Source organism: Alligator sinensis, unplaced genomic scaffold (assembly GCF_000455745.1).
Source record: "Alligator sinensis unplaced genomic scaffold, ASM45574v1 scaffold498_1, whole genome shotgun sequence".
NCBI lineage: Eukaryota > Metazoa > Chordata > Crocodylia > Alligatoridae > Alligator > Alligator sinensis.
Window position 1 is genome coordinate 557971 of NW_005842469.1, and position 18421 is coordinate 576391.

Genomic DNA, 18421 nt, shown 5'->3' on the forward strand with positions numbered 1-18421 from the left:
GCTGGCACAGATCCCCCCACATCGGGGCTTAGACAGGCAGCAGTGGCCTTCTGCTGCCTGGGTTGGCAGGGTACTTCTGGTCAGCCTCTACGTGTGTGGTACTGCTCATTACCTAATGCACCATTTATCTGGTACCTGTATATGTTGGTATTAGCAAATGGTGCATTAAACTAATTTAATGCACAGTAAGTCCAGCGCATGCGTAGACAGTTGCACTTAACTGCATATTAGATTAGTTTAATGCACAGTAATGTGTGTTGTATAGATGTGCCCACAGTGTGAAATTAGTGCTCATTGGAAGATTAGGGCCTAACCAGTCTGTAGCTGTTAGAATAGAAAGAATATATTTATATATATTTGATATTATCTTCAGGATAAATGGAGCATTAAGACTCTAAACCTGTATTCAAAGAAAGGCCCCATTAGAAAAACTGTATTTGCCATCCCACACTCCTGCAGTAACTATGATACATTGCTGCCATTAAACTTAGAAATCCTGCAGCATTATAAACACAGCCAAGTGATGACTAGTGATTTTTTAATGGAACCTGCTGTAAACAGCTGGCTTTAAAAAGCATTGTACCCAAGGACAATCGAATCAAAACAGCCTTGACTTTAATGTGACAGAGGTGAAAAATGTGCTTACTTAGGAACTAATTTATAACCAATATCATCAGAAAGTGAAGCATCTATAAGTCTAACATTTTAGGCAAATTTCTGTGCTTCTTGGTATGGTCATATCAGTTTTTATTCTGAACTTCTCCTTTGTTCACTCATATAAATAATTAGAGTTTTTGTCTAGTCTTTATGCTGATCTATCTTTTATTATTATAAATATCAATTCACACAAAAAGGAGATGGATAATCTAGTCTGTAAGTGGAGAGAAATATGGTGTAATCATCATTATATTTATTTGTTTCATTTTAGTAGCTCTCTCAGATGGCATATTATAGGTTAGCACAGTTTGTGCCTAAGAGACCTTGCATTCTGGCAAGCAAACAAACATGGGATGCACTGGAGAATCCAAAATAGAGAAGTCCTCATTTTTAAGATGCTTAATTCTTAAGGGCATCATGAGTTTTCATGAGGGGCTCGATACTATGTGGTACAATAAATGCCATTTAAATTGCTTTTAAAAACAGCGCACACACATTTGCTACCATCCCAAATGTATTTTCTACTATCCCAAATGATCACTTAAATATCCATCCTCCTTGGAATCAAATGTTTACATGCAAGAAAAATTCATATGCTTGGCTAGCATCTGTGACAGCTACACCAGTGACATCTTGTGGCCAATAAATATTTCACTATCCTGGTTCTCAACTGCCTTGAATCTTGTGAAGCAAATACCAATCGGTACTGTATCAGATTTGTAATGTTTTACATTCTCTCAAAACTTCCTTGCAGAGATGCAAATTATTTTACGAGGTGCAAAGTAACACAGAATTGGGCCAAAAGTGATTTCATCATACTTAGTCAAAAGAACATACTCATTCTGTGTTCGAAGTTCTGTTGTTTCAGTCTTGGTGTTTTGCTGAAGTTAGTATAGGCTTAGTTGTGGGTTTAAGACAACAGCTTCCAGAGGGATTAAAATTAACTCTTGTAGCTGTTCCCATTTTCATTTAAGCCATATTTTGAAAACTTAAGTGATTGTACGCTGGTGCTTCAATTAAGGTGGATGTCATCCTCTTGAAAAACCTGTTTTTGTCCAAATTTTTTTTTTTCAGAAAAATAGTAATTTCAATGGAAGCTTAGCTATTAAAAGGAAATTTCAAAAGGACATGATAGTATCTAATTGACAGTTCATAACAAAATTTAAATCTTTGTTTTAATTTAAGGGGGGGTTGTTGTTGTTTAAACATATTAAAATACATTACTTAAATTTTAATAATTTTCCACTTGAAATTTTTCATTTATTTTTCACTTCAAATATCATATCTTTCATTAAAAATATTACTAAGAACTTTTAAAGTTTTTAAACTAAGTTTTTAGTGTAATTTTTAATATCAGTGTGAAATTTCCTGCAGGAAAGCTAACATGCTTTTCAAGTGAAGTTTTCATTTTTCACAGCTAGCGAAGCTATTGTATTTGCAGCTATTTGTATCTGTATATGTCTAATCCTTCTCTTGTACTTCTTCCAAAAATATCCTTCAGTGATGAGTAGCTGAAGCTTATGATTGGACTAACATGTTAGATGCTCTTTGTAACATATTTGTCTTATTCTTTCAGCACCAGTGGCACCAGAGATCACCTCAGTAGAATATTACAACCACCTTCTCTATATCAGCTGGACCTATGGAGATGACAGTACTGACCTGTCTCATTCCAGGATGCTGCACTGGATGGTCATTGCTGAAGGAAAGAAAAAAATAAAAAAGAGTGTAAGCATTAGTAACTTTACATGAATAACTTTCTAGATTTATAGCTATACCCTTTTTGAATAGCAAAAAAATGTTTTTATGCTCATGAGATATACTTTGTATTACAAACTGTGGTTTGGTCAGTGAGCATCTGCAGAAGTCTAATGGGTCAAATTTCCTTTGAAATCAGGGCTGATAATAGCTAAGTCCTCAACATAGCTCAACTGTGAAAAGCTTCCTGCTCTGAAATCAACAGCAAAAATCCTCATCAGCTTCAGCAAGCCCAGGATTTCAGCCCTTATTGGAAATTTTAGTAGTATGCAGATCTTGTTCTGATCCTCTACAAAGGGGTAAATAAATCTTGCCCATTATGAATAAGAGTGTTATATGAATAAAAAAAAGATAACAATCCCCTAAATTTTCTTTTACTCAGGAACTTGTGTGCTACTGCTGCTGTCCCTGGCTGAGTCTGACTCCCCCTGTAGCTAGTTCCTGCAGCATGTGACAGGACTGGATCAGGAGTGGTATTGGAGCTCTCCCCATATGTGCATCAACCATGGACAGTGGCAGCAGCATTAAGTGCCTTCCAGTACCTTCCCTCAGCCAGCAGAGGACACCTATGGGGGGTGGGGTTGGGAAGGGAACAGGCACTGAAAGAAGGAACCCATGTACTGCCATTGCTGTCCCCTGCCAAGCCTGGCACCCTGCACAGCTGTGGAGCAGGGCAGGAGAGGATCTGGGGCTCTCCCTGGAGCCAGATCAGCCAGGAACAGTGGCATCAGTGGCAGAACAGTGGTGCATCTACACCTCTGCACCCTGCCTGGATCCACCTCTGGCTCTCACATATAGAAACCAAGTAGCTCCGTTTCATTGTACATAAGGAAAACAGACATAACTCTTGAAAATTTAAGTGAAATTTTAAAAAAATATATTCAAAGCTCTAAAATATAAAGTACAACTAACAAAGCAGATAAGATCTTATTTTAATAATAGAAGAAGCAGCAAGATAGACTGCCTAGAGAAACTGTGGACTCTCCATAACTGGAGGTGTTCAAGAAGTAGTTGGACAGCTACTTGTTGGGGATGATCTAAGCATAGCTGTGCCTGTGCTCTACTATGGTTATTTTTCATGCTTCTGGGCTTTGCTGGTTGCCACATAGGGCTGGAAGGGAATTCTGCTGCTATATATGTTATGGCTTTGTTGGGGTGGGGGGGGGGTTACACCTTCCTCGGAGACACTGAGTGTTAGCTGTAGCCAAGACTGGGGATTTGGATTGGGGTGTTCCAGTGCTCCTCCTGGGGCTTAAACAAGGAGGCTGATGGCTAGAGGCTCTTGCCCCTCTGCTCAGGGTAAGACCTATTGCCATATATGGGGTCAGGAAAGAATTTTACCCCATGGTCAGATTGGTATGGGCCATTGGTGTTTTTGCCTTCCTCTGTAGCAAGGGGCATGGCCCTCTTTCTGGGATCTCTGGAGCATATATTAACAACCTTTACAGAAGCAGGATGTTGGCTGCTGTGGTCCCCCTGCTTTACCTGTGGCAGGTTAGGGTATTATGTCTTCTGTTGTATCAAGGTTGTGTTGTATCAAGGTGGTTTTTGAAGGGAGGTTAGACAATGCATTTGTATAAGATGGTTTAGATAGGGATGCTCCTGGCTCAGGCAGGGGATTGGATTAGATGACCTATGGAGATCCTTTCCAGCCCTAATTCTCTATGATTCTACCTTCAGTTTCTAATTGCTAATGACTGAAATAAAAAACACTGGCTGTGTTTCTGTTCTTTCTGATGCAGGCAATTTAACTTATTTCCCTAGGTGGTTATGATTGTAACAGGAGGGACGGCAGGGTTGCTGTGCTAGTCCTTGCCGCCTCCTCTACTATGCCAAGCTTCAGATTTGCACCCTCCTATTCTCGCCCACCACGACTTTGATGATATGTTTCTTTTGTAGGGAGGCTACCTCTCCTCCACTTGGCCACAGTTCTCCTGCTCCGGGTGTCCGGCGTGTCTAGGCCTTGCGGGCCTTCTCTATACGCCACCCTCCTCACCGGGACTCTTCCCTCTGCAAGGCTGCCCCTCCTCACCGGGGCTCTTCCCTCTGCAAGGCTCTGTACCACCATGGAGCGGGGGTCTGTACCACCAAACTCCGTGCCCTCACTGGGGCTGGGGTCCTCCCTCTATCATGAGCCCCCTATGAGGCCTCCTCCATCCCCTTATAGCCTCACCCAAACCACCAGTGTTAAACAAACTGCAAACACAAACAACAACATAAACACAAGCCCCTGGGCTACAACACAAACATAAGCCTCCAGCTATAACTAGGCTCAGGCCTACCAGGTTTTCTGTCCTACCACGGTGACCAATGCTGCTCTGGCATTCAGGTTCTCTCTCTTCTGGCCAGGAGTTTCCTCATCCTTCCCCATCGGTAGGGAACTCCTACTGTCTTAGATACCCGTCAGCAACTGCCTCTGGTCTCTGCTCCCCTCCCCCTCATACAAGCCAGGTCTTGCCTCTTATATCCAGCTGACTGCTGGCAGGTGTGGGTCGTTTGCTGGCTCCCGTTGCCTTGGGAACCAGCACCTGAGGAGTCTTCCGCGCGCTCTCAGTAGCAGGCACCTTGGTGTCCTGCTACAATGATTATACCAGATAAACTTTCTTTTCTATTTGCATTTGATTTTTGTTCTCTGTTTGAGTATACCTCCCATTGATTCCAATGAGAAATTACACAGAATTTGTTCTTCCATCAGTAAAAGTTCAGAAGTTCAGTTCTATTAGTAAAAGGTGATCATCTCTTCCCTGTAACGCCCCCCCCCCCCCCCCACACACACACACTTTTTTCTGCCTCCTTGGACTGCAAAACTGAACTGGAAATTTGGTTTATGATGAAGATTATAATGAGGTTCCAATGCATGCTGCTTGAAGCTGGGCTAGAAATACTACAAGGACGATCTTTTCGGTGTTATCTCAGCAATTCCTGCTTCAATGGCATTTGGGAAATAGGAGAGGTGTTTGGACATAATAATAAGAAAAAATATTCTTGATACTTTTTTATTTTTAACTCCAATTAATATTTAGATTGGACAGAGTTTGAATTCTGACCACAGTTTGAGTCAGTTCCGATTAAGGCCTAATCCTGCATTCCAGTATATCCTAGTAAACCTCTAGGCATGGACAGAAATGCCAATTTTCTCCTGATCTGGCCTCTGAAAGCACTCTACAGCCATTACCAAGCAGAAGTGCACAGCTGCAGAGTGCCTTAAAAGGGCCTGATCCCCAAAAAACCTTGAATCCCCATTGCATGAAGGTTCAGGTGAAAATGCTCCAAAATGGAACAGCTTCAGTAAGTTGTATCTGTGCCAGTTCCCAGTCCCGGTACTGTTTTCAGAATGGGAGAAGGGAAAAAGGGCAGTTTGGTCTGGGGTTTTTTCAGCCAGTGCTGGAGTGAGGGGTCAGTAGATTGGAGCCCCTCTGAGGTTGGGGGCTCCAGTCCGCCTACCCCACCCTCCAGCGCTGGCTGGGGAACCCCCAGAATGAGTTCCCTAGGCTCCCTTTCCCCCATCTGAAAACATTCTGAAACCAGTGCTGGGGCTGGGAGGCACAAAGGGTGTTGCTAGGGGAGACTGGCTGCAGGCTTACAGCCAACATCTGGATTGCCCAGGCCCTGGGACCCAACAGTGAACATCTGTTGGCTCCAGGGGATCTTTGTAACTCATGGTGCTTCCTGCAAAGTGTCATGAGTTACAATGGGAAGCTGCTCTTTTGTCTTTGCCTTCTATATCAATGTCAAGTCTCACTGAAGGCAATGAAAGCTAGCTTCAGAATTTTGTCATAAATGCATACTGACTCATCCATTACTAATTTCTACGCTATTCTTTGAAATATCTGACTTGGTTTTTAAGTACCCTAAAGTTGCAGTGTGCTTAGATAAATGGTTTGATTGAACTTATTCTGAAGTTTAGTAATACTTTCAAAATGCAGAATTGAAAGCCTAATCAAAGGATCTTTTTGTAGCCTTTCACTAATTGCATGTAATTTAACATTCGGGAAATATGTTGTACAATTTATTTCTCTCTGCGCTTTATGTGTTGTGTCCCCCTCCCATTGATGCCACTGGAGTTCAGGACATTTAACACGCACAGAATATATGGAATAGATCTGCACTGATGGTGTTAGTATTTTCCTTTTAGTGCATCAAGTTATTGATTTAGTTATTCAGGTAAGATCTTTGTTTTAAATTATGTTTAACACTTGATACCAACTCTTATCGTAGGTGACAAGGAATGTGATGACTGCAGTTCTGAGCTTGCCTCCAGGAGATATCTACAACATTTCTGTGACGGCTTGTACTGAGAGAGGGAGCAACACTTCCACACCACAGCTAGTGAAACTGGGTAAGAATGTATTTGTTTGTCGGTTATGTTATATTCAGGTTTCTTCCCATAGCCAACAAGGGAGGAACTTTTCTGAGCTCTAAGGCATGCCCATGGCTCACTTGTCTGTCTTCTTTTTTTCTTTTTCTTTGTTTGTTTGCTGTAAATGCTATAAAATACATGCCCTTCCTAGCTGACCTAGGAAAATATTTTACTCTGAGAGTAGACCCATTCACCTTCAAGTAATGTACTAATCAAGATGAGTAGTGGTGGCAATCTCTGGCCCCAAAGGGTGGTGAGAAGAACCTGTCCCTAACAGCAAGAAAGAGTACTGTTTTCCATAATTGTTTTCTTGTGATGGGTCCAAGCATCCCCAGATTCTGGGAACTGGGATCCAAAATTGTCAGCTGATCCCAATGTTCCAAACAAGAACTATTCGCATTTTTCATAGATTCAGTTCTAGATCTAAAATCTTGGACTTAGACCCCTGGCACATGTTCATTTAATGGCATGATTGAATCTGATCCTTGATCCCAACAACCATGCCTCTTCCCATGCCAGCAAGTCTCCCCTTGCACCAGCAAACTGAAAGTGTGTCAGGAGGGCCAGGTGGGCTGACAATCAGTTAATTGTCAGCTGGCCCTCAGGACCCTACCAGAGTCTCAAACTAGCTCTGGCATAGTCTCAGGCCTGGGCAGACAAATAGCTGATTGTTGAGGCCAAAACTGACAATCAACTGATTGTCATCCTCAATCCCAGGCAGAACTTCAGATATTTCAAGTCCCCAGTGCAGTCTGGGGGCCAAAGTTAATAACCAGCTGATCTTTGACCTTGGCTGGACAGCCCCCATTTAGGGTCAGGGCTGTCCAGTTCAGTCCAACAATCAGCTGTTTATGAGGGGAAAGCCACTTCAGTGGCACACTTTAAAGTTCTGTGTATGCTGGGATCCACTGTGTGGGCCATGGGCAGCAGGGAGCTCTTGGCTCCCTGGGTGCCCATGCCTCATACAATGAAGTGGTTCCTCCCAGCTGCATGCCCGCTTTTTGAAGGTTGAGAGCACAGTAAGCCTGAGACTGGGAAGACAACTTCTGATGTCAGAGTCAAAGCACTGCCCCCAACCCTACTACCTGCCTCAGAGGATTGGACAGGGGCACCAGGTCCAGGACCCAATGCTGTCCCCCAACTTGATTCCCACTGGCGGTGATGTCCTGTATCCTGGAGCTTCCCATGTTGGATCACTATACTCAGCTAAGTGTCAGAATCTATCTTAGGTCAGCCCTGACATGCCACACATTCCATTTAAGGCATGATACAAGCAAGCCACAAAGATGTAACATGTTATATGTGAAATGTCTTTGTGGCTTGTTTGCTATATTGTCACCTCATAAATTTGCTTTAATGTGTGGCCAGGTTACTATTTATGGCACAATTAACACCTTAATTGAATCTTTAATGTAACATGGTAGGGCCCTTCAACTGATTAAGTCTTCCCCCACACTTCAAATAATACGAGCTTGCTCAGTTATAACATCACCACAATATTTTTTACAAAAGCAGTGGAATCCATTGACGTGAGATCGTGCACCATTTTTCTGTGTGTCTGTCAAATATAAATGAAAGAAACAATAAAATAATCCAATTTAGTGGCTTGTGGCTGGAAGAATTTTCCAAGATATTGTCCACCCACACCTTCTTTCCAATCCTTTTATTTCTGTGATAGGTAAAAGAAGGTATTGGGGGTCTACCTCCACACCTTCTATGTTTCTGCTATAGCATCCTTAAGCCACCTGGTGTCCAGAACAAGAGACAAGTGAGGTTTCCAATAGTACTAGTATAGACAGAAGACCATTATAAATGTGGGGTAGATAGGATTGATAATTTGAAATTTGATAACATGCACAAAGATGGAGTGACATTTACAAAAATGGGAGGAAAAATCACAGTTGAATCCTGGTAATGGCAGTTTGGTTCCTGTTGTAGCCATGCTGCATATTGGGATGAGAGGCATTGGAGTAACAGCGCCCATGCAAATGGGAGCTACCTTCCACCTGAATCTCCCAAATATATTGGTGCTGGGATGTACCGTAGTCTTCAGGATTTGTAGTTCCCCCAAACTTCTCCCACCAGACGAAATATTTCAAGAATCTTGGGAAACTCTATAAAGTTCTCTTTCCCCAAGGCAGTAATATTCAAAAGATTTTTTTTTCACAGAAGTGGGAAATGTGTGTGTGTTCTGGGAATGGTGCTGTTAGTCTGGTCCTGACAACCAATATCAACAAGTTTTCAACGTGGTATTTGGAAATATTTGACTCATGCAGACCATTCAAGAAACAAATGTATTGCTCATTGTATATCCCTAATGTAGTTGTGTTTCCCCATTATTTGATATAAGGTGTTATTTTTGGACTGCTTACAGAGGGGAAAATATTCATAACATTCTGTTTGAACTGATGAATTTTGAAATACTATAGGTGCTTTGCTGTGACCTTTTTATTGATATTTAAGAGAAAATGGCATGAATCTAAGTATTCAGACTTATTATTTTAACAACTTTAATGTTTTAATTTTGAACAAATGTCAGTAAAGACAATTTACCATGGAAAAGGGCAATCCTACATTCTCTCCACTGTGCTTTTGAAGGGAGCACGGAGATCTGAAATCAGAAGTATTGGCATTGATTCTGCATGATTGACTGCTCAGCACTTGGCAGCTCTGTTGGGCCTTTCCTGCCAAATGTGGAACTGTATTCTTCCTTCAGTGGTTTCTGCTTCATCCTGGCATCCTTCCACTTTTCAAAGAATCAGTCCAATAGCTTAGGCAAAGGGTGGATTTACTTGGAATAATGCCCAGGTGTAATATTGTCACAATTCAATATAGACTACTCTATCTGCGCTACGGGAAGAAAAGTGGTCTTGCTCAGCATAGGACTGATTATCAAAATAAAACTCTACTCCAAAAGGTCTGCGATGTCTGAAGGCAAGGATTTTTGTGGATGATACCTCTTATTAGACCAACTGTGTGATTGGAATAAAGTTAGACAAGCTTTTGAATGCAAGGCATTCTTTGTCAAGTGACCTGGTGAGGCCAAGTTTTCACCTCCAGCTCTTTCTTGTTAGAGAGACTGAGCACTCGCAGCTCCTGCTGAAATTTGTCATATCTGCAGTAGCCCAACATCTTTCTCAGTCAGAGCTTAAGTCAGATGCTAAGTATAAGAGAGGCTCAAAATTAAACTTCTCTAGACAGTGTGGACCAAAATCTCTCTGTTTCAGGTTCCTCATCTATAGGGATGCTACATACTAGACTTCTCATGATAGTTGTGAGGCCTAATTCTTTGATATTTGTAATACATTTGGGTAGACTTGAGTAATAGGTTCTATAAACATCCAAAATATTATTATGCCAGGGATTCTCCAGGTGCACTCAAACTGAAAGCATACAGAGGCTGTCCTTACAAATGCTTGTTTAAAAAACACTGCTGAATGGCTGACAAAAACCCCTCACAGTAAAACAGCTAAAACTTCTTTACACCACCTCATCTTGAATGATCCCAAATTGTTTTACAAGTTCATGTGCAGTCTTCAGGGCAGGCATTGCCAGTTACCACTCTTCATTTGCTTTGTGACTCCAACCCAAAGCAGGCTACTGACCTGAGTGGGAACACCTGAACAATTACACTATTTAAAAGGGGAGTTTTTACCCTCAGTTCAGCTGAACAGAAGCAGACAGATGAAAATTACAATGGATCTGCTGAATTCTAGCTCCCTTTAAAAATATCCCTTGATATATCTTGGCAGTCACATTGGGTATATGTACTTTGTGTCCCAGGAGCTGTGCAGCACAACCAAGCATACCATTGCATAAAGACCACTGTATATGAAGGATCACATTTTTCCTCTGCCAGTTTTACAGATAGATAATTCTACATATGAATTTTTCCGAGGAGGAAGGCTAACTGGATAGATAAATTTGGAATAACTCACAAGGAAAAAAAACAGTTTCATTCAGAAAGGTCTTCAGTTTTCTTGTCTGTAATTAGGAAGGGAAATATCATAATAAGTAAATACACAGAAAAACTTCCTAGCACCTTCCGGTAGTCAATAATGGACCCCAAGAAACTCATGTCAATCCCCGCCCCCCCCACCCCTTTTGCCTACCCAAGTAGTTGCCCTGGGAGCTCTTTCATTTATCATCAATGCAAGGAAGCAGGGAAGCTGAGATTGTTCTCTTGCTCACTAGGGGGTGGGTGCTTTGCACTCTGCACAAATACTGCTTTATAGCGAGATAGACTGACTGCAAAATTTGGATCTGGATTGTGTGGAGGTTTGGTCCATCTCCAGCACATGTAGGTATAGTCTGTCTAGCATTTCAAACCTAACCCATTTGAATATCAGTGGCCTTATAAAGGCCGCCAGAACCCTGACTATGTACTGCCTTGGCCATGTGGAGTCTTTTGTACCAGTGTAAACTGAACAAAAGACACTCCACATCAGAAGGACAGTGTTCTATGCTTTCTTTACAGTGCTATCAGCACTCACAAGGTGCAAAGTGGTGGAAATTGGGCACATGCAAGGGAACTCTCAGAGGGTCTAGTAAAATCCTCTGCGGATCATGTGGCCAACTGAATCTAGGCACTCAGAAAGCCAGGCAACTTTACAAAGCCAAAGCGAGAAGCTTCAAAAGTCTGCCCTGTATGCCAGACACTTATTTTGCTTAGATACTCAGGATTTTTGGTAGGTGTGCAGCCATCAAAACTCTCCAAACCTTGCTGCAGTTTGTGTGCGCCCAGGCTCTGTGTATGAGGAAAAACCAGTCTGATTCTCAGCTGGTGCAAATGGAGGAATGGAGCTTTGTCCACTCAAACCAACTGCGAATCTAGCCCTTTATCCATCTACATTTATCTGTCGTCAGCTCCCTATATATTAAACGAATATCTCTGTTGGACTTATCCCTTCAGATTCCCAGGCATAGCAACTGGGACCTGACTCAGTGTTTATGTACACTGGGGTAAATGGAGATTAACTCTGCTTTGATCAGTGAAGTTCAACCAGTTGCAATGACTACAGTATTTGTTGCAATTTTTTTCTTAAAGCCCAAGTTCCTGGAATCAGGCTGTTGACTGAGAACTTCAGTTTTATATTTTTACAAAGAAAGTTTGTGGACATTATGACTAGGAAGAACAACTTTAAAATGTGTAAAATGTTATAGTCTGAGAAAGCAAATGAAGAGAATCCCAAATGTGTAGGTTTTCTTTGAGTTTTGAATACCAAAGGCAATAATACTTCTGGCATAAAAATGTAATGGCTGAGATGAGAATCAGGATTTTAAGTATGCTTAGGAAAAAGTATGTCAACACGTGACAGTTCTGCTATGTTAGTTTCTCCATGCACTTTTCTCAGTCTTTGTCCTCCCATTTCCATGTATTTTCAATAATCCAATTTAAACTTAAGTTTGTTGCCATTAGTTACAACCACCAGAGGTCAGACTTTTACCTTTGTTAATGGAGTTATCTATATCTTTAGAAAAGGCCCTGATTGGAGATTGATATCCAGACCTCCCAGTCCCTCAGGAACATTATGGAAGTTGGACTTGAATGCAGATTTATTTCGTGACTTGGATCCATCTTTTCATTAAAACCAGTCAAAATCATGGGGACAGATTCCCCATTTCCTTGCACTTCATATTATCTTTCACAGTAATGCAAAGCATATGAAAACCATTGCCATTGTTATTTGAGAGCATTTTGCACTCCTGTGAACTATGATAAAAAGTGCAACAGACAACCTAGCTTCTCAGAATTCCCTTTTCCCCAAAACTAAGGTAACATTTAGAAACCGAATTGAATATAAGTAGTCAGACCCCACTCTGAAGATAATCAGTTTAAAGGCCATGCTAACTGATATTTAGAGGTTTTCCCAGCCCCGGGGCTGCACTCTGAACATGTGCAGATATTTGGTCAATTGGGCTAGCCCATTTCCAGTCTAACTTAGTTTATCTCCTCAGGTGCACTAATTTAAATTGGGGCAGCCATTTTTTGCTCAGTTTAATCTTCCTTAACATCTGTAGAGATTGGCACTTCGATTGACCTAACCCTAGTTTGGTTGATTTGATCTGCATGTATCCAAAGATATGGCTTCTGCCATGAAAATACCTGAAATAAATCCTTTTTATGGTATTTCTTAGCTGCCCCAAAATAGTGATCAGGAACACCCCATTGGGTGGTGTCCCACCAGTAAAGGGAAAGAAAATGCAGTAAGATTCTCGGTACCAGTAAGCCCATCAGGAATGTAGGGAGGAAAGGGGGAGCAGCTATTTCCTTCCACTCTTTCTACCTTCTGCTATTGCTTCTTCCAAAACCTGCTCCATCCACCTGCAACACTCAGTTTCAGAGTGGTTCTTATTTTTCCCTACCCATAAAGCACTGATCTCCATGGCACAGGAAGTAGAGCTTCAAGGACCTGGTGAGCCAAATATACCACCTCTCGAGAGCCGTACAAACAGCTAGAACCAGTGTCAGAAGGATAATACGACACTTGTCCTATACTAGCTAACCACGTAACATGCAGAGACCCATTATGAGGACATCAAGTCTTTTACAACTACGTCTATTTAAGATCCATCATCATCTCCTACAGCAATACACAATCCCCCATGCTCTCTTGATGAAAACATACATCCTTTGAAATTACAAGGCTGTCTAGGATATAGGGAGTTATAGGACATATATTGCAGTTGGGTGCCAAAGAAGGTCAAGAAGTTCACCTGTAGCTTCTAGAATCTAATGGGGGAAAGAATATATATATATTTATATATATATTTTTAATCTATAAAATGCACTCAGATCAAGTAACCAAAAATGTTACATATACACATACATATATAGACACATATTTACACATATGTGCACACACAAACAAAACAGAATTCAAGGCTTGTACTTCCAATCAACTAAAAAATCATAATTTCCTCTGCTGGAATTAGACCATCCTATGTAGTGCACACTTCTATGGGAGGCTGCTTCTTCATCTTCTTCTGCACTTCTGAGTTAGTGACTTATAGCTATCTCTCCCAGTAAGTGTTGCTAATGAGTAGGCAGCCTTTTTCTTCTAAAAGAATTTGTGCAAATAGCTATTAATAGAACATGCTGATGTTCCTCCAAACAAAGACTTTATTGAAAGGGGAAGTGAAGTAATTATCTAACTGTCCAAACAGAGAACAGTTAAACAGAGAAGAAAACCAAGATGCTTTAGCTATCTTCCTGTTTTAAATTCATAGCTTATCACAGTATCTAATACTGTGGTGGGAAGGCAGACCTTACCTACTGGAAAAGAAAAACTCAAGGTTATCATTCAATTCATTGATACTGCTTGCTACTGCTTTCTGCTAGTTTTCCAGAGTCCAAAAGGTAAGCTTAATAAAAAGAATAAAAGGAGATTATATTTCTTACCCAGAACCAGCTCCTCCAAAATCATTGTTTGCTGTCAACAAGACACAGACGTCAGTGACTCTGCTATGGGTAGAGGAAGGAGTGGCTGATTCCTTTGAAGTCTTCTGCCAGCAGGTTGGCTCACACCCAGAAATAAAGATCCAGGTATGTGGTTGCCTCTTTCCCCATTTCATCTGGTCTGTTTTTTAACTTGATGTTGATGACAAGCCCTCAGGATCTGGTTCCTTGCTGCTTTGCACTTCATATAGTCACATCCCTGTGCAAAGTGAGTGTAAAATGCTGTAACATCACTGAATAGGAGCTTTTGACATCAGTTCTACACTCAGCCATTCCACAAGTTGAAAGGCAGTGGAGAATTAAGCCCATAATACCTGAGCTAGTAAAACACCCAAAAATATTGACATTTTCTTTTTCTCTTGCTGACCACACATGGAAAGCACATGAAATTAAGGATTGTAATGGGCTTTGTAGAGTCCTTCTGTACTGAAAGTGAAATTAAAGGCAGTATTCACTGGCTAAAGGAGAACCTGGGGATTTTATGAGGTTTATTAAAACCAGGGAGAAAACTAGAGGGTTTAATACACAAAGATATGGGTAGAAAAAGGTGGTCAGATTCCATGATAAATAGGAACGAATAAGCAGCAATATAATTAGCTGGCAGAGCAATATGGTGATATTTGTGGGCCTCTTTTTCTCTATTCTGTTCTTCATTTCCAGTGCTTTGAACCAAGTAGGATCCTTGTTTCTACTGAAACATGTCTGTTGAACATGATAGTAGCTTTTAATTTGTTTTGTGCTTTCTAGGTCATTTTCTTTGAGTCATGCTCACTCAGCTTCACAAACAAAACTCTTCTTTCTTGGTCTATTTAGGTACAGTGACCCTCATCAAAATTGTATCTGTGTAGCCTCATAATAATCTAACTAGAATGGTGTCTAGTCTCATAATACTAACTCTGAGGAGATCTGAGGATGAAGGTAGCATGGGTGCATTATGACTTGATCCTGTACTGTAGACACACAATTCAACCCTGTGTAGAATGAACTGTACGGTTGCATTTAGCATTTTCCATTAATGGTATATCCTGAAATAGCAGGAGGGCTTGAACTGAAAACCCATGTACAGATGCACCCTAAACGTTGGGATAGAATCCAGATGTGGATATGAACTACATTTCCTATAGAAGCTTAAAAATAGAAATTCATAATCTAAAAGTGGTCATGCAGAGTAATTATCAGTTATAAGAAAGGGAGAAAACCTAAGTTTCCCAACTGAAATCACAGCAGAGAGCCAATGTGTTTTAGCAATAAGGAAAAATTATTCCATTCAGCTATTGTTTTTCATATCAGCAGGCAATATTATGAGGAAGGATGAGGACTGATCACTGTTGGATAAATGGAGGAAGGAAAAAGAATTAAGACCCTGGACAAGAGGTGTTGAACATTGGCTGCTAACACATTTTGGCACCTTATTTGGCTTGATTTGCAAACGCATTAAACATGTAGCATCTTCATAGACTTGAGCAGGAATTTCTTGGTGCCTTATGAACTTGGACCCTCATTTTAGATATTCGTTTTTTAAAAAGTCTTTGTCTGCATCATTGGTGTGGAAGTCAGTCCGTCCAGATTTGTTATAGAGTTATTAATACATTCACATTCCAAAGTTGCAAGAGTAGTTCAGTCTCCAATTTAATTTGTGCATCTCTGCTGAGGCTCTTAACAATAGTGTAAATTTATAGTGCTGATTTGTTGACAGGGACAGCCAGCACTAGCTATCAGCTCATTTCTCATTAAATTCACCAGTTTTTATGCTTATCTGTCAAAGTTTCTCTTCCATTCCTGTGCTAAAAAAAGAGATGGGCTCAATTAAACTTTTGGAACTGAGGTGAGGAATGCTTGAATAATTGCAAAACCCTTTCTATTAAAACTCAGTGCCTCCTCAGGCCCCCACCATAGAAAATCTGGGTTTTCAACCACACAAAAGTTTTTGCAGAAAGTTTTTGTTTTCTTCAAACATTTTTTTCCCTTTTCATCAGCAAAATTGAAACCAAACCTTCCAGGAGTTGGAGTTTTAGTTGGTTGATAGATCATTGAAATTTTCCAGAGAAAAACAAACCCAAACATTTTTTGACCAGGACTGATTTCCATACCAATACCTACTCTTTCCTCTTTCAGCTAGAAAAGGAAATCCTTTAATTAAATTGATGTAATTCCATTTGCATCAGTATAACTGATTTAAGAATTGCAGCACAACGGAGGCCCTTATATAGCTAAAAGAGGACTATGAAGGGTCATAAGGTTTGTGAAATTCTTGCAAAACTCATACACTCTGAGTTTGCTACGAAGTGTTGCGCCCACCAGCTGGAGTTCATTAACCCATGACTATGGATCACAAATCTACTAATAGTTTATTTTTTTAATTATCAGCCTCTTCTGATTTTTAGCTGAATTGAAAGAAAAAAAATTAGGACACACATTATTCTTAAGGCAACATGTATTGTATTGATTTTCTTTCACCCTATCAGCATTTATAAAACATCAGTTAAGTCATAGGGTAAATATAGGAATGGTAATTATAATACTATATAAAGATGTAGAGATTTTTCTAACTAAAAGAACATAGTCTCTGTTACTCTGATGATGTTAGTCTTCAGAGATTTCTCTATGGCCTTCCCCTTCTAAAGAGGAAGAGTTACTTGGGTAAACAGCCACATCTGGACTGAGCAGAACAACCAAACTACCCTCCAACAACTGAAGACTTTACCTCCTAGTCAGGAGGAGGCATGAGATTACAAGATGGTATTCTACTATTAAGATGCTGTGGCTAAACATGTATCAGTCAGTCTGTTTTAATACAAAAATATCCTCTTCCTCCTCCTCCTGGCGTTGCCCAAGTGGGCCATCCAGCAGTTTAGGAGGAGGAGGAGGCTCAATTAAGATGTTCTTTGTAGCTCTGGGGACTTTTCTGCCTTCTTGTTTGTGAATGCATCTGGGTGGCAGGGTACTTCTGGGTAGCCTCCACTTTCTTCTTGGATTCCTCATGGAAATACTTGCTGTTTTCTAGTGCTCTCTCATAGCCCCTCTGAAACCCTCATTTTGTCCCTGCAATCCGAACTGTCTCCCTGTTTTTGATTTTTTTTTTGTCCCCTGTAATCAGTGAAGTTTTGGGTTCTTTACCTCATCCAGCTTAAAGAGGAGGTCTATTTTTACTTTAATGGGTTTTCTTTCATCAGATCCAAAATCATCTTGAAGAGTGTTTTAAATAAGACAAACCACAGCGTATTTTTTTCATATCTTTAGGAACCTGTTACTGTTTCTTCACATGTAGTGACTATCTCCAGCTTAATGCCTGCCACTTTATACAACTGCAGTGTGACTACTTTCAGCCATGATAGCCCTAGCATCCCCGCCTTCATAGCTGTTTCCACTATGGGTAAGCAGAACTTTGATAATTCTATTTTCTTTTAACACTGTTTTGCATATGTTACTGAAAGCAGAGTTAATTTATTTGCCACTGATATGCAGACAGCAGTGGATGGAAAGGGGACTTCTGTTGTAAATATTTGATGTGTGGAGAAACCCTCATTTCTGGGGGCACGGGGAGGAGTGGGGAAGGAGTGTCTGTGTGAATCCATTTAGAAAAGTGCCCCTATATTTCAGCTGCCACTACTACTTCCCTCACTGCCAATTTTCTCTCCCTCACCACTAAGGGCTGGGGTAGGAGAACACGAGAGAATGTCATTTTTAAACTGGGTTTTATAAATTGTAATCCCTGACTGCTGTATTGAAGGAGATTTGTAGGGGAAATAATCTCAGCCAAGCCCAAGCAAAATATGAATAAGGTTCCAGTTACAAGGCTGGGACTCCATGATAAAAAAAAAAGTGCCTCTTTGCCTTCAAGAAGGAAAAGATGGGAAGGAAAAAGCAACTGAACGTCCTTCATAGTCAGAGGCAAGGATTTTCTAGGGTAATATCTTTTACTGGACCAATGTAGCTGGGATACAGTTAGACAAGCTACATTCTTCCTCAGGTCTAATCACAACAAGCCAGGCACAGCATAGTAAAAAGCAGCAGTGGAAACAGATGAGAGAAATTCCTCTGGGTAGAAGACTCACAGAATGTGGTACTAATGAAGCACAGCCCCTCTAACCAGCTCCTGGGGCCTGGGCTTGGTACTGACTCAGAAGGAAGAAAATTGCTATTGAATCACCATTAGCACTTCCTGTGGAACTCAGGATCTTCCTTAG

General features: G+C 40.9%; 1 protein-coding gene across 1 annotated transcript in view; it reads left to right on the forward strand.

Annotated features, from left to right (window-relative positions):
* Positions 1 to 18421, forward strand: part of PTPRO (protein tyrosine phosphatase, receptor type O) — a 262760-nt gene that overhangs the window by 198558 nt on the left and 45781 nt on the right. The window contains 4 exon segments of the mRNA XM_025212519.1: positions 2234 to 2385; positions 6634 to 6754; positions 14182 to 14321; positions 17475 to 17607. Coding sequence (XP_025068304.1) covers positions 2234 to 2385; positions 6634 to 6754; positions 14182 to 14321; positions 17475 to 17607 — 546 coding nt within the window.